Below are 15,126 nucleotides of genomic sequence, written 5' to 3'. Positions count from 1 at the left end.
TTTCTCCTTCACTTTTGAAGCTTAGTTTGGCTGGATATGAAATTCTGGGTTGAAAATTCTTCTCTTTAAGAATGTTGAATATTGGCCCCCACTCTCTTCTGGCTTGTAGGGTTTCTGCAGAGAGATCTGCTGTTAGTCTGATGGGCTTCGCCTTGTAGGTAACCTGACCTTTTGTGATCCTCCAAAGGATGATCTTTCTCTCTGGCTGCCCGTAACTTTTTTTCCTTCATTTCAACCTTGGTGAATCTGATGATTACGTATCTCGGGGTTGCTCTTCTCGAGGAGTATCTTTGTTTGTGTTCTCTGTATTTCCTGAATTTGAATGTTGGCCTGTCTTGCTAGGTTGGGGAAGTTCTCCTGGATAATATCCTGAAGAGTGTTTTCCAGCTTGGTTCCATTCCCCCCGTCACTTTCAGGTACACCACTCAAACATAGGTTTGGTCTTTTCACATAGTCCCATAATTCTTGGAGGCTTTGTTCGTTCCTTTCATTCTTTTTTCTCTAATCTTGCCTTCATGCTTTATATCCTTAAGTTGATCTTCAATCTCAGATATCCTTTCTTCCACTTGATCGATTTTGGCTGTTGATACTTGTGTATGTTGCATGAAGTTCTTCTGCTGTGTTTTTCAGCTCCATCAGGTCACTTATGTTCTTCTCTGAACTGGTTATTCTAGTTACCAATTCGTCTAACTTTTTTTTAAGGTTCTTAACTTCCTTGCATTGGGTTAGAACATGCTCCTTCAGCTTGGAGGAGTTTGTTATTACCCACCTTGTGAAGCCTACTTCTGTCAGTTCATCAAACTCATTCTCCCTCCAGTTTTGTTCCGTTGCTGGTGAGGAGTTGTGATCCTTTGGAGGAGAAGAGGCATTCTCATTTTTGCAATTTTCAGCCTTTTTGCACTGGTTACTCCCCATCTTCGTGGGTTTATCTACCTTTGGTCTTTGATGTTGGTGACCTTTGAATGGGGTTTTGGTGTGGACATCCTTTTTGTTGATGTTGAAACTATTCCCTTCTGTTAGTTTTCCTTCTAACAGTCAGGGCCTTCTGCTGCAGGTCTGCTGGAGTTTGCTGGAGGTCCATTCCAGACCCTGTTTACCTGGGTATCACCAGCGGAGGCTGCAGAACAGTAAAGATTGCTGCCTGTTCTTTCCTCTAGAAGCCTCATCCCAGAGGATTACCCACCAAATGCCAGCGGAACTGTCCTGTATGAAGTGTCTGTCGACCTCTGCTGGGAGGTGTCTCCCACTCAGGAGGCATAGGGGTCAGGGACCCACTTGAGGAGGCAGTCTGTCCCTTAGCAGAGCTTGAGCGCTGTGCTGCGAGATCTGCTGCTCTCTTCAGAGCTGGCAGGCAGGAATGTTTAAGTCTGCTGAAGCTGTGCCCATAGCTGCCCCTTCCCCCAGGTGCTCTGTCTCAGGGAGATGGGAGTTTTATCTATAAGCCCCTGACTGGGGCTGCTGCCTTTCTTTCAGAGATTCCCTGTCCAGAGAGGAGGGATCTAGAGAGGCAGTCTGGCTATAGTGGCTCTGCCAAGCTGTGGTGGACTCCACCCATTTCAAATTTCCTGGCAGCTTTTTTTATGCTGTGGGGAGATAACTGCCTACTCAAGCCTCAGTAATGGCAGACGCCCCTCCCCCCGCCATGCTGGGGTGTCCCAGGTCGACTTCAGACTGCTGTGGTGGCAATGAGAATTTCAAGCCAGTGGATCTTAACTTGCTTGCTGTGAGATCCACTGAGCTAGACCACTTGGCTCCCTAGCTTCAGCCCCCTTTCCAGGGAGTGAACGATTCTGTCTTGCTGGCGTTCCAGGAGTCACTGGGATATGAATAGAAACTCCTGCCACTAGCTCAGTGTCTGGCCAAACGGCTGCCTAGTTTTGTGCTTAAAACCCAGGGCCCTGGTGGCACAGGCTTCTGGTCTATGGGTGCGAAAACCACGGGAAAAGGGTAGTATCTGGGGTGCAATGCACTGTCCCTCATGGCACAGTCCTTCATGGCTTCCCTTGGCTAGGGGAGGGAGTTCCTCCACCCCTTACGCTTCCCAGGTGAGGCGACGCCCCACCCTGCTTCTGCTCACCCTCCATGGGCTGCACCCACTGTCTAACCAGTCCCAATGAGATGAGCTGGGTACCTTGGTTGGAAATGCAGGAATCACCTGCCTTCTGCATTGATCTTGCTGGGAGTTGCAGAACGGAGCTGTTCCTATTTGGCCATCTTCAGTGTATGATCTTTTTGATGTGATGTTAGATTGAATTTACTAATATTATGTTGAGGATTTTTGCATGTATGTTCATTGGGGGTATGTAGTTTTGTTTCATTAGAGTCTGTAGTGTTTGTTTTTTTTGTTTTTTTTTTTGTTATGTCCTTATCTGGTTTTGGTGTCAAAATTATGCTGGTCTTGTAAAATAAGTTTGGAAGAATTCTCTTCAATTTTTTGAAATAGTTTAAGAAGAATTGGTAGGTTTTTTATTTTTTTTAAATATTTGGTAGAATTTAGCTGAGAAGTCATCCAGTCCTGGTTTTTTCCTTGTTGGGAGGCTTTTTATTACTGATTTGTTATCATTACTTTTTATTGATCTGTTCAGGCTGTTTCTTTTTGGTTCAGTCTTGGTAGCTTGTGTGTGTCCAGGAATTTATCCCTTTCCTCTACGTTTTTAAATTTATTGACATATGGTTGTTTATGATAGATCCTAATGATCCTGTGTGTTTCTGTACTATCAGTTGTGACAGCTCTTTTTTTGTTTTTGATTTTGTTTATTTGGGTCTTCTTTCTGTATTCTTAGTCTAACTATTGGCTAGTTGATTTTGTTTATCTTTTCAAAAAACCAACTTTTTGTTCATGTTTTTTATTTTTTAAATCTCAGTTTTGTTTAATTCTACTCTAATCTGTATTATTTATTTCCTTCTGCTAATTTTGGGTTTGGCTTGCTTTTGTTTTTGTTTTTGTTTTTTTTTACTTTTCTAGTTTATTTTAAAACTTGTTTTGGAGACTGGGTCTTGCCATGTTTCCCAGGCTGGGGTGCAGTGACTTTTCACAGGCTAAATTGGAGTGTGCTGTAGTCTCAAATTCCTGGCCTCAAAGCGATCCAGCCCGAGCCTTCGGAGTAGCTGGGGCTATAGGTGTGCACCACTACGCCCAATTTTTTCTTAGATTCTTAAGATGAATCATTCAGTTATTAGAAATCTTTTTACTTTTTTGATATAGGCGTTTATTGCTGTAAACTTCTCTTAATCGTGCTTTTGCTGTATCCCATAGAGTTTGGTATGTTGTGTTTCTGTTTTCATTTGTTTCAAGGAATTTTAAAATTTCCTTCTTAATTTCTTCCATCACCCATTGGTCAGTCAGGAGCATGTTGTTTAATTTCCATGTATTTGTACAGTTTTGAATATTCTTCTTGTTAATTGATTTCCAGTTTTGTTCCATTATGGTCAGATAAGACACTTGATATGATTTCAGTGTTTAAAAAGTTTTTGAGCTTGTTTTGTGACCTAATATATGGTCAGTCCTGTAGAATGTTCCATGTGCTGATGAATAGAATGTGTATTCTGTTGCTGTTGGGTGAAATGTTCTGTAGGTGTCTGCTAGGTCCATTTAGTCTGTAGTACAGTTTAAATCCAATGTTTCTTGATTTTCTGTCTAGATGATTTGTCCAGTGTTGAAAGTGGAGCGTTAAAGTTCCCGACTATTATTTTACTGAGGTCTATCTCTCCTTTTAGATCTAATAATATTTGCTTTATATATCTGGGTGCTTCAGTGTTGGGTGCATATATATTTGCCATTGTTATGTCTTCTTGCTGAATTGATACCTTTATTATTATATAATGCCCTTCTTTGTCTCTATCACTTTTTACTTAAATAGCCTGTATTATCTGATATAAGAATAGCTACTCCTGCTCACTTTTTGTTTCTGTTTGCATTGATTATTTTTTTCCATCCTTCACTTTGAGTCTTTAATGTGTCTTTTACAGGTGAGGTGAGTTTTTATTTGGCAGCATATAGTTGCATGGTTTTTTTTATTCATTCAATGTCTTTTAATTGGGGAATTTAATTTGTTTACATTCAAGGTTATTTATTGCTAGGTGAGAATTTACTCCTGTTGTTTTATTGATGGTTTTCGGGTTGTATATTCCTTTCTCTTTAATCCTCCTTATTGTTTATTTTTGTGGCTTAGTGGTTTTCTGTAGTGATAAGGTTTGATTTCTTTCTCTTTCTCTTTGTGTATCACCTCTGCCAGTGAATTTTATGATTTCATTTGTTTTCATCATGGTGGTGATGAAAACAGATCTAAAACTCTCTTGAGTGTTTCTTGTAAGGCTAATCTAGTCTTCCCTTAGTTTTTGCTTATCTGAAAAAGACTTTATTTTCCTTCATTTCTGAGGAATAGCTTTGCTTATATTTAATAAAGAATATTAAAACAATATGCTTTACTGGCAATATTTTTCTTTTAGTACGTTGAATATATTTTTTCTTTTTTTCCTGGCCTGTAAGGATTCTGCTAAGATATCTGCTGTTGGCCTAATGGTTATTCCCTTATACGTGACTTGACATTTTTCTCTTGCTGTTGTTAGAATTCTTTCTTTGTATTTGACTTTTGATAATTTGACTATAATATGCCTCAGTGATGACCTGTTTAGGTTGAATCTCTTTGGGGACTTTAAGCTTCTTAGATCTAGATGTTCATCTCTTTCCCAAAACTTGGGAAGTTTTTGCTATGATTTCATTAAATCTGTTTTTTATACCTTTTTCCTTCTCTTCTCCATCTGGAGTTCCAAAATGTAAATATTTGGCCACTTAATAGTGTCCCATACATTCTGTAGGCTTTCTTTATTCCTTTTTTTTTTTTTTTTTGTCTGCATGTGTTATTTCAAAAGGCCTACCTCCAAGTTCAGAAATTCTTTCCCCTGCTTTGTCTAATCTGTTGTTGAAGCTCTTGATTGCATTTTTTATTTTATTTATTGAATTCCTCAACTCTAAGATTTCTGTTCGGTTTTTTTTTATGCTCTTTGTTGAATTTCTCATTCAAATCATGAATTATTTTCCTGATTTCATTGAACTGTTTAGCTGTATTCTCTTTACCTCACTGAGATTCATTAAGATTATTATTTTCAATTCTTTTTATGGCATTTCATGTATTTCCTTATGATTCAGGTGTGTTACTGGAGCATTATTGTGTTCTTTTGGAGGTATCATGGTTTCTTGTTTTTTCACGTTTGGTATGTTCCTTGATGTTGACTTCTACGCATCTGGTAGAACAGTCACCTCTTCCAATTTGATGAAAGATTTTGTAGGGAAAGACTTATTTGTATTGGTGGATCTTAGAGTGTCAGTTAGGTGGGGTGTGTTGGCTTTGGTTCTAGTTGGATGCAGTACTGTAGTGTCTGTGCAGATTCTTCAGCTGTAATCCACTCTGCTGATGTTTGTAAGTGCCCAGTGGTCTAGACTGTGAGGATTTGTAGCAGTGGTGGCGCACCTTTGCTGGGGTGGGCTCACTGGACTGTTTCTCAAATTGGAGGCATGTGTGTGCACAGTGTCAACCAACTTGGGGTCTTGCTTGCTGGGATTGGGGCCACAGGGATGTTTCTCATGCTCATTTGGCCTGGGAGTGTGTCTGCCAGAGGTGGGCCAAGTAGGCTGTTTCTTGGATTTGGGACAGTGGTGTGCCTCTCAGCCAGCCAGGGGGTATGTCCATAGGGGCTGAGCCAATGGGGCTCTTTCTTAGGCCCTGGGCATGGTCATGTGACTGCTCAGCTGGCTTAGGGGTATGTCCACTGGAAGTGAGTCTCCCAAGCTGTTTCTCAGGCCCTGGGCATGGGCACAGGGCTGCTGGGAACGTCTAGGGACATGTATGCTAGGATTGGGCCTACTGGACTGTTTCTCATGCCCTAGCGTGGGCACAGGTCCACTGGGTAGGCCTGGGGGCATGTCCATGGAGGTAGGGGGCATTGGGCTGTTTCTCAGGCTTAGGAGATAGGCTGGTAGTTGTTCTACCAGGGGCCCAGTTTGGCCAGCTCAAGGGTAGTTATGTATGCTTTGGGAGAATTTGCCAGACTGTTTCTCTGCCTGGAAGTGCAGGCAGTGATGGTTGGTTTTCCTGCTATGCAGGACCAGAGTCACAGCCAGTCCTGGGACCAGGTTCTGAGCCTCCAGGGTTGTGGCATTGCAGCCACCCATGTGGGCTTGGTGGAATGACACAGCCACGGGACTGGAGAGGTGTATTTGCTACTGGGCCCCACAGCAGGCACCTGAGGGATGGAGAGTACATATCTCATGTTCCTAATCCAGAGGAATGCAGCTGTGCAAATCCACAGGGGCTCTCTAAAGTCAGTTCAGGGCTTGTGGAATTCTCCTGTAGTAAGGATTGTAGGTGTTTGCAGTGGTAATGGGGGCTGATGGGGCTCTGCTTATGTTGTCCCAGCAAAGGAAAGTTTCTTCTCTTGACTCCAGGCCAGTCAGGGTTGGGGGGTGCAGGGGCATGGGGCAGCAGAGACAAGGTGTCTCCATGCTGCCTTCTGGACTTTCAGTGACCAACGGTACCTCTCCACTCCCCCACTGCACTCCAGTGCTCTTCCATTGACACTTCAGTTCAATGTTAACTGTTTGCTCATTTCTCGGTCCTTTCTTGGGGGGATGAATGTCAGGAACCTCTAGTCAGCTATCTTGCTGACATCACTCTTATTAACTTCCCTTCCTTGTCAAATGTTATCCATGCCAATAGAAATAAATCCATTTCTTCACCTTTAACTCTGAATAGTAAGTAATATTTCATTGTATGAATTAATCCATTTTGTTCCTTCTTCTACTAATGGCAAATTAGGCTTTCCTCAAATTTTTTATCCTTTTCTACATATTTAAGTTTCTGTGGGGCCTGGTTCTTAATTTTTTTTGTGCCATATGCCTTTTCAACCCTCTAGTAAATCATCTGGATCCCTTCTCAAAATAATGTTCATGAGGCATAAAACACAGGAAAAAAATTATTTTTAAGTAATTATCAAAGTATTAAAAACAAATTTATAATACAAATGCCTATAAATTACAACATCTATTGGTAACTCTAACAACTGCCATAATTTTGAAGTAATGCTGAATTTAGATGGATTTTAAGATATTTCAATATTTGTAATATAATTGCTACCAGGACAGTCCCAGGTATTTTATACTGTTGTGTTTTGTTGCCTACATTCATAATTGAGGGAAATTCTAAATTTCAGCTAGGGGGTAATTTTTTTTTCCATCCAAGTTCACAAATTTTAACCATCTGTGTAATTTTGTTGGATGTGTACACATTTTGTAATTGAAATTTTAGTTTTCAACTACACGAAAATAATAGCTGAAATTTATTGAGCTCTTACTGTGTGCCAGGTATCATGTCAAAATTATCATCCCATATAATCTTCACAGCAGCACAGAGAGAGGGGTGCTGTTTTAATCTCCATTTTCCAAATAAGGAAACGGAGGCTTGGGGAGGTAAAGTAACTGCTTATGGGTCACACGTGATCAAAATAGCTAGGATTCAAATCCTGGCTGGCCAACTCCAATACTCAAGTTCCTCACCACCATAATATAGAAGTTGTATTTCTGTAATTTAAAGGAGTCCAACTAAATTTACAGTAGGATACAGTAGATTCTAGCTATAGTCCAAGGGGTTTGTCATGTTACATGTTACACGTTCATAAAAGGGAAAAGCAAGGACAAATTCAGCATTAAAATATATAATGAATCTTGTAAACTACATAGCAAGTCATGGGGTACAGAAGACTATGTGAAATACACAATTTAGTCTAATTCAAATGTATTCAAATGTATCCTCAAAGCTCCATTATATTGCTTATGTAAAAGATAAAATATTTTTACCTTATGGAGGCTGTGAATTACATAAGTGACCAGCTTTCTCTTTCCCATAGTAGGAAAGCCTAGGCCCAAATATATTGTCCATCTTTTGTAACTATGTAGATATTAATGCTATATGTATATATGAATATGAGTGTATGTGTAATCTCATTCCTTGTTACATTTATACTTATTTTCTTCCTTTTTCCCCTCACTTTTAATTTATATCATCTTGCTGTATTTTATGTATCCTTGTATGTCATGGCACTCATATGTATTTACATGCATACCTACAGTACACTGCTATGGCAGGCAGAATTCTAAGATGGCCCCCAATATCCCCATCTGGTGTGTACAAACCTTCTCTCAGTTATCCAATCAAATGGCAATCTAGCTGCTGCTTTGAAGGAATTTGCAGATGTAATTAAGGTTCCCCAAGTCAGGTGACTTTAAGAAAGGGAGATGATCTGGATGGGCCTGACATAATTTAAAAGGGACTGGGCCTTTGACGCAAGAGAAAGTATGAGAGGGATCTGAGGTGAAGGAGATTCTCACCACTAACCCTGAAGATGGAGCGGGCTACATGGCAAGGAATACAGATGGCCATTAGGAGCTGAGAACAGCTCCTGGCTGAGGGACTAAATGAGACGTTTCTTCTACATTTGCACAGAGCTATCACAACCACTTGAATTTCGAAGAGGATCTTGAGCTCCAGATGTGAATACAGTCCAGCTGATACAATGACTTTAGCTTTATAAGATCCTGAACAGAGAACCCAGCTATATCCTGCCTGAACTTGATTTACAGAACTGTGAGTAATAAATGAATGATGCTGAAGCCTCAAACATCAAAGTTTATGCTAATTGTTATGGCAGCAGTAGAAAACTAAAACTGAATATTTTGCTTCACAAAACTGCAACTATTATTTGTCAAATATTTATTGATGTTAAATCCACATTACACCAGCACAACAATCCAAAGTAGTATGATAGTACTTTTTTTTTTTTTATAAATACAATATAAAGGTGGCAAAATAATGCTAGTTAATCCCAAACCCAGCAAATCAGCAAAAAAAGTCACATTCAGAACAATTTGGCAAGTAAGACATAAGTCATAATTCTACAATAGAGATAGGTCCATGAGAGACTGTGTATGGTATCTTAAATTCCATATTAGCAATGCATTGAAGTGTGGTTAAAGAAACTTGAACCACACTGCATAGAACATCTGCCACCCGGTGCTCAAGCCTATTAATCACTTAAACCTTGGTTGGTTGGTGTTCTTACAAAGAAGTAGAAAGCTGTACATGTGAAACAGTAATATGAAATACATGTGGTGGTACACAGATATAAAATTACTTTAAAAAATACTACATATGAATTGAGTAACTGAGCTAAGAGAGGCCACTTATTATAAATAATGAAAGATACATGTGTTTTGCATAAGGAATACAGTGTTTTCTTTTCATAGCAAAGTACCATTAAAGCCTCATATTTTATACTACTAGGTCAAATTATTTTTTCTCCTTTTAAAATTTATTGGTTCCGACTTAAAACCATCAAGTCTGGTCAGAATCAACTCAGTCTAGCTGATGCAAAATCATATGCATTCAAAAAGCAGTCTTTACCGAGATACCTTTATAAACCTTGGAATCCAGCACCTTCTTAAGGCAGTTTCATGGCAGCAGGGAAGTGAACTAATAATTTTCATTCACCACATCTTGGTGCCTTCGAAAAAATACTTTATGGCACAAACCTGTTTTTGTCTCTCCTTATGTCTCCACTTCCTTCAAGTAGACTAGATCCTACAGGCAATTTCTCATTTATGCCACCATGCAGTCTCAATCCATTTTCAACTTGCTCTACATACCTAAAATCTTCCACTACTACACAAACTTCAGACACACTGCAATCTCCACAGCATATGTGCTCCACACTTCCAGCTGGCCCTAGGTTCCTTGACTTGTGAATGGCAGTGCTTTTTTCACTTATGTTTGAAGAAAACCAAAGAAAAGCCTGGCCTTTGCTACCTCTCCTGCGCCTTTAACTTTTATCTAAATGAACACACTGTAATTGTGCTGGCTGTATTTTCCTTCATTCTCCTCCCTACTCCTTCCAAACCTCTGATTCCTCCAAATACTATATATGCCTTGGTCATTTGGGTCGTTTGGATGCTTTTTGTGGAATGAACTGTAATATATTTCTGCTTTATTCAGAGCACTTTATATTATTTATATTTAAATTAGCCTTTTAATATGGTTTGTAAATAAGTTTCCTACCAAGGTAGCATGAAAACACAACACATAAAGAAAAAAAAAAAAGAACTAAGGTATTAACCTTGTTAGAAAACTCTTTTGATATTAATAAAATTTAAGGCAAGTAGTTCCTTCCTTATGATTTAATATAAAAACATTTGCAAAGACAAGGCATTTACTTGGATTTCTTTGTCATTTCTTCTTTTTTCATCCTTACATATTGCACTTGGTTCACTTATCTGTCTGAATACACTGTGCTTCAGAATCATTGTAGTATTGTTTGTGGTACAACTGCCTCATTAAACATTTCACACTATCAGGCTACACAGCACCTATATCTTGTGTTTAAAGGCACTTGTAGATAATACAAATTGTAGTTACCTGTGAATAATTGATTTCCTTTAGTATTTTGGCATTTTAGATCACTTTAATCAAAGCAATTCCAAAGTTTTAAATTGGACAGTAAATGTGAATTTTCTGTGCAATGTGTATATTTATATTAGCATTATCTACTTGAACGCTAAGTTTGGTATATCAAGTAAGAAAAATATTATTTTGGTGGGTTTTTTTTAATTTCTTATAGTCAAAGGTATGCTTCTGCCTTTTACATAATGTGACAAAGGAATATGTTGGTCAAGGCAATGGCTGTTTCAGTGTTTCAGCTTTAACAAGAATGCCGGATTACAGGTCCTCACTTTCTACCAAGGCGGTATTCAGTGTCAGGTGAGATGGGTTGGCTTCAGGTTGGAAGGCTGCTTTGATGTCTAGTCCCTGGTCCGAAAGTGCTGCATAGCGACTGGCTGAGGGCCGCACTTTTTTTGGCTTGGTGCTCTGTGACTGCTGATGCCACTGGGCTACAAAGAAAAAGAGTAAATAAAGATTTTTAATTAAGATATACTTGGAGAGCCTTTAGATATTTCAAAAAAATACAGAATATCTAGATATATGCCAGGCACATACTCTGTGAAAACTGAACACATCCATGGTAGAAACATGGAAAATTTAGGAACACTGTTGCATTTTATTCAAATGTTGCAGATTTGCTGTATATACAGGGTAGTGGGAATAAAGCAGCTACATTACAAAGGTCAAGAGTAGTTTATCTTTTTTTTTTTTTTAAAGTAAACACTGCAGCACAGGGAATCCTTTGGAATAGCTGATAAGCTTCCTAATTCTTATCCCCCCTCTCCTTTTAAAAAATATTTTTTCTTCAATAATTATAGCACTTAGGAATTCTGCTGGATGTGAATGCAATCAACTGAAAGGAATTGTACAGTAGGGAAGGTTGAGGCCGCACATTTTTTGATGACCTCCACAAAGTTATTTCAAGAAGAGGCAACATCTGAAATAAATTCTTAATTTTTTCTAGTTTTTTTTAATGTCAATGGATCACATAATATTTATTGTACTAGACTATAAATTCAATAGGAATAGTTTAAAATTTAGGATGCATATACACAAATATACAAATACAAACACAGATCTACTGCTGGCCGCTTAAGATATATTAATGAGAAAAGCACTAAGCCACAAAAATACACATTCCAGGATCAATGGAACACACGTTTAGAGTGCATTAGGACACTGCAATAGAATATAGGAAGAAATGTTAAAAGGCAGTCATTTGCAGAACACAGTAACAAGAACATGTGAAAAACCTGGTTATGCCTTTGCCTACTGTTAACTCCTAAGGATGCTTGAGTAATGAAGCCACAACTAACTAGCCAACGTAAGAGAAATCAACATGCATATTTTGCTAATAATTCAAAGTTCCTGAATGATACTTGGGTATTTGTTTTCCTGGTGTGGTTCGCTATTAATGTCGAGAAACTATAAATAGAAAGAGAGAGAGCAATATGAATTTTTGACAAAACACAGTCGTTGTTTATAAGATTATAAAGAGTAATGTGATTTGCTGTCTAGATGTCTAATTTTTCATAATTTAATGAGTAAATGCAATGAAATGAGATGAAGTGGCACTCACTGTAAACGTCCAGCCTGGCAGTACAGGACACAATCCCTGCTTCATTCTTGGCTGACACAGTATACCACCCAGCATCTTCTTTTGTGGCTCCCTGAATGAGCAGGCAGATGTAGCCATGGTTGTCCTGGTGCATGCTGGAGAAAAGGATAGTCATTAGGGTTCTAAATTTTTAAAAAATGGCTTTGGACATGAAGCATCATTTTTAATTAGATCATTAGAAACAGAATTGTGCAAGTAGCTGATAATAGGGTCATACTTATTCTGTAGAGACTACAGGCCCCATTAAAGTTAATGGGAGAAAGAACAGACGTCAAGAGTTGAATACATCTGTGTACACTTAATTCCTAGTTGAAGATCTGCCTTTACAAAAACCACTGAATAGTCTTTTACCACTAAAGCAAATGAATTCATCTTTTCTTTTAGATAGAAAGATAAACACGTTTAAGAAATCACCATTAGATCAAATACCATTATAGCTCCTTCTAAAAGCTTAATCCTACATTGGGTAAAGCATGGTTGTTGTCTTTGATTTCATCAACAACATGGCTTTTACACAGATTTCCATGCTATATAAAATGTATCTTTTGATACATAAGTAGGACTGAACAGTTATGGATTAGGTTCTCATTGTGCATTCTTACCTCACTCGGTCAGTGCTGTGAGTGAGTGATTCATTTTCTTTCTTCCAAAATATCTGAGGTGGTGGCACTCCCAATACACGACATTCCAGCCGTACTGGGTATCCATCAGCAACTCCTGTGTTTTGGAGCTTCTCAATAAACACAGGGGGTTTGTGTGCTTCTTTAGCTAAGAAAACATGAGATGAATTCTCTATCAATGATATACAAAAGGAGCACTAGAAAGAATTCAGAAGCCTTTTGGAATATTGCTTGAATAGATCTTTTATGATACCATTTTTTACTCCAGGTGGTAAGATGCTAGTCCCCTCTCCAAATTATTCTTTTACCAAGCAAAGGTTTGTATACTTCATTCCGCTCATTTATTTCCTCAATTAATTCAAGTCTGATAGGCTCACACTGTCCACTGACCATCTGCTCCACAGAATGCCTGTCTGACGTGCTGTGGGAGACTCCTAAGTCATTGCTAGCATCTGTGATGGCTTCACTACTAATTCTGTTACCGATAATTCACAGCCTCAACCAACTACTGCCACCTAGTGGTGCTGAGGACAAGTAGTTCCAGGAATTTGACCACTTAGATTCCCTCACTGCCATCTGTGATCTTTGCCATGAAGATTCTGAATATTTGTTATCTCTTAAGTGAGACATGCCATAGAATTTAAAGGGGGCAACTTAAAGGGGAGGCATCTTTATCTAAATTTGGCAGCTTTAAATAGTTACCTGTAAACTAGGAATGTATATCCTATAAATTACAAATTCCAATTTGTATTCTTTGAAGGAGGCTATAAAAAAGCTTTATTATAATCTTGCAGGAAGGAACCCATTTAAAAAAAAAGACAACTTTAGTACTTATTCTGAAAAAATCAGGACTGATTGTTAATAACACTCTGAATATTACCATCCAATGGGAAATTGTTTTCTTGGATCAATTGTAGTAGTGGTGGAAACTACTTCAGAGAATAAGGTTTACTTATTTTCTTTTGAACTGCCAACAATGAATCTGAGAATGCATTCCTTTTCCACCACTACTCCCTCACCTGGAATGACAGACATATCATAGCAAAGCAGCTAGGAAAGAACTCAAAGAGGATGAAAATTCTACCTGAATTTTTCAAATGCTTAAGACTTTCCAACACCTTAAGTTAGTTAGAAGGTTGGATTTTTATTGAATTTTACATGGTTGCCCATCCTAGGCTATTCTGGGAGAAGTAGGAACAGAAGCTCACTTTGTATTCTTTCTGGGGCTCCAGTTTTGCAAAGAACATAAAATGTGCAAGTCTTATTGTCGTAGCAACTCATCAGTAAGAATAACATCTACCACTTTGGAGCACTGCTATGCAGGGTACTAGTTATGTAGAGCTTCATACACATTTTTATGATTTAATCCTTAGGAAAACACTGTGAGGCATTATATTCCCATTTTATATATGGAGAAACTAAGTCACAGAGATATCTATTTGCCAAGTGTCACACAACTAGTAAAATAGACAAGAGCCGGGACTGGATCAGATCTGACCCCAAAGATTTTGCTTCCAATTACTGTACATCACCATCTTCTGACAGGAGTGCTAACTGACGCATACTGAGATATCTATGTGTCTTTTAGACCCTGAGTCTGTGTCCTAAAGGACAAACATGATCAAAAGGCATATTTAACAGCAGAAAAATGAAATTTTAGTTTGAGGTTAGAGGAATGAAATCAATTGTAGCATGTAAGAATATAGAGTACTTTGTACACAACTTGAAAGCATGGCTAACCTGTAGCACCACAGCCCACATATTTACCACATTTTTATGTGAAAACATCTTGGTGCCATTATCAGAATCATAATCCAAGAGTTTTATCAAGACCTCCTGGGTTTTATTCTCATTGCTACTTTATTTCTTGAAAGAGCTCAGTGACTTAGTATGTTTAGAAGAGCACTAGCAATCAACAGATTGTGTTAAATCCAATCATCAGCTTACTAAGTGGGACCTTGGTAAAAGTCAGAGAAGATTTGCTGTGATTATCTCATAAGGCTGATGTGAGGGCCAACTGATACATAACGTACATGAAGCACTTTGCATAAAGAGGTATAAGAAATAAATGTTTTGTTATGTTCTTTCTTAAAAGAGATCAGGTAATCAGAATCTTTACTTACACCTAACTCTTAAGGATGGTATAAAAACCTTTCCATAAATGTGTTTTCCTTTTAGGCTTCTCAAAGCATAAGACTTCATGTAACAACACTTGTACAGAATAATCAGTGAAAAAGCAAATGTGAGTGTAGTTTGACAATGACTTTGAGGGTAGATGACAATGTTGTTTTAAAAACTAGGGGTGTATGTGTGTATATATACACATATATACATATAATATGTATATATTATATAAGCAAATTATTTGGTTCTTGGATTCCATACTGCTGTTACTATTTCT

At 38.3% G+C, this 15,126-nt stretch overlaps 2 protein-coding genes across 4 annotated transcripts in view; one reads left to right on the top strand and one right to left on the bottom strand.

Moving 5' to 3' along the window:
* The window catches only part of CBR4 (carbonyl reductase 4), a 145,255-nt gene that overhangs the window by 72,209 nt on the left and 57,920 nt on the right, over window positions 1-15,126 (top strand). The window contains exon 5 of one of the 2 annotated variants that reach the window (XR_012093496.1): window positions 8,499-8,639. Coding sequence is in view for 1 of the 2 variants with exons in the window: in XM_037993692.2 (XP_037849620.1) it covers window positions 8,499-8,536 (38 nt within the window). In the remaining variant the exon portion in view is untranslated. Of the gene's footprint in view, window positions 1-8,498; window positions 9,552-15,126 lie in introns of those variants that run through there. The other variant, XM_037993692.2, reaches the window with a different exon arrangement.
* Window positions 8,749-15,126, bottom strand: part of PALLD (palladin, cytoskeletal associated protein) — a 244,492-nt gene continuing 238,114 nt past the window's right edge. For both annotated transcript variants that reach the window (XM_037993683.2, XM_008000226.3), the window contains 3 exons: window positions 12,708-12,873; window positions 12,067-12,200; window positions 8,749-10,936 (listed from right to left, as the gene is read on the bottom strand). In XM_037993683.2, the coding sequence (XP_037849611.2) occupies window positions 10,764-10,936; window positions 12,067-12,200; window positions 12,708-12,873 (473 nt within the window). In that variant the 3' untranslated portion in view covers window positions 8,749-10,763. The remainder of the gene's footprint in view (window positions 10,937-12,066; window positions 12,201-12,707; window positions 12,874-15,126) is intronic.

The sequence above is a fragment of the Chlorocebus sabaeus genome, chromosome 7, assembly GCF_047675955.1.
Source record: "Chlorocebus sabaeus isolate Y175 chromosome 7, mChlSab1.0.hap1, whole genome shotgun sequence".
Lineage (NCBI taxonomy): Eukaryota > Metazoa > Chordata > Mammalia > Primates > Cercopithecidae > Chlorocebus > Chlorocebus sabaeus.
This window is presented reverse-complemented; position numbering and strand designations above follow the sequence as displayed.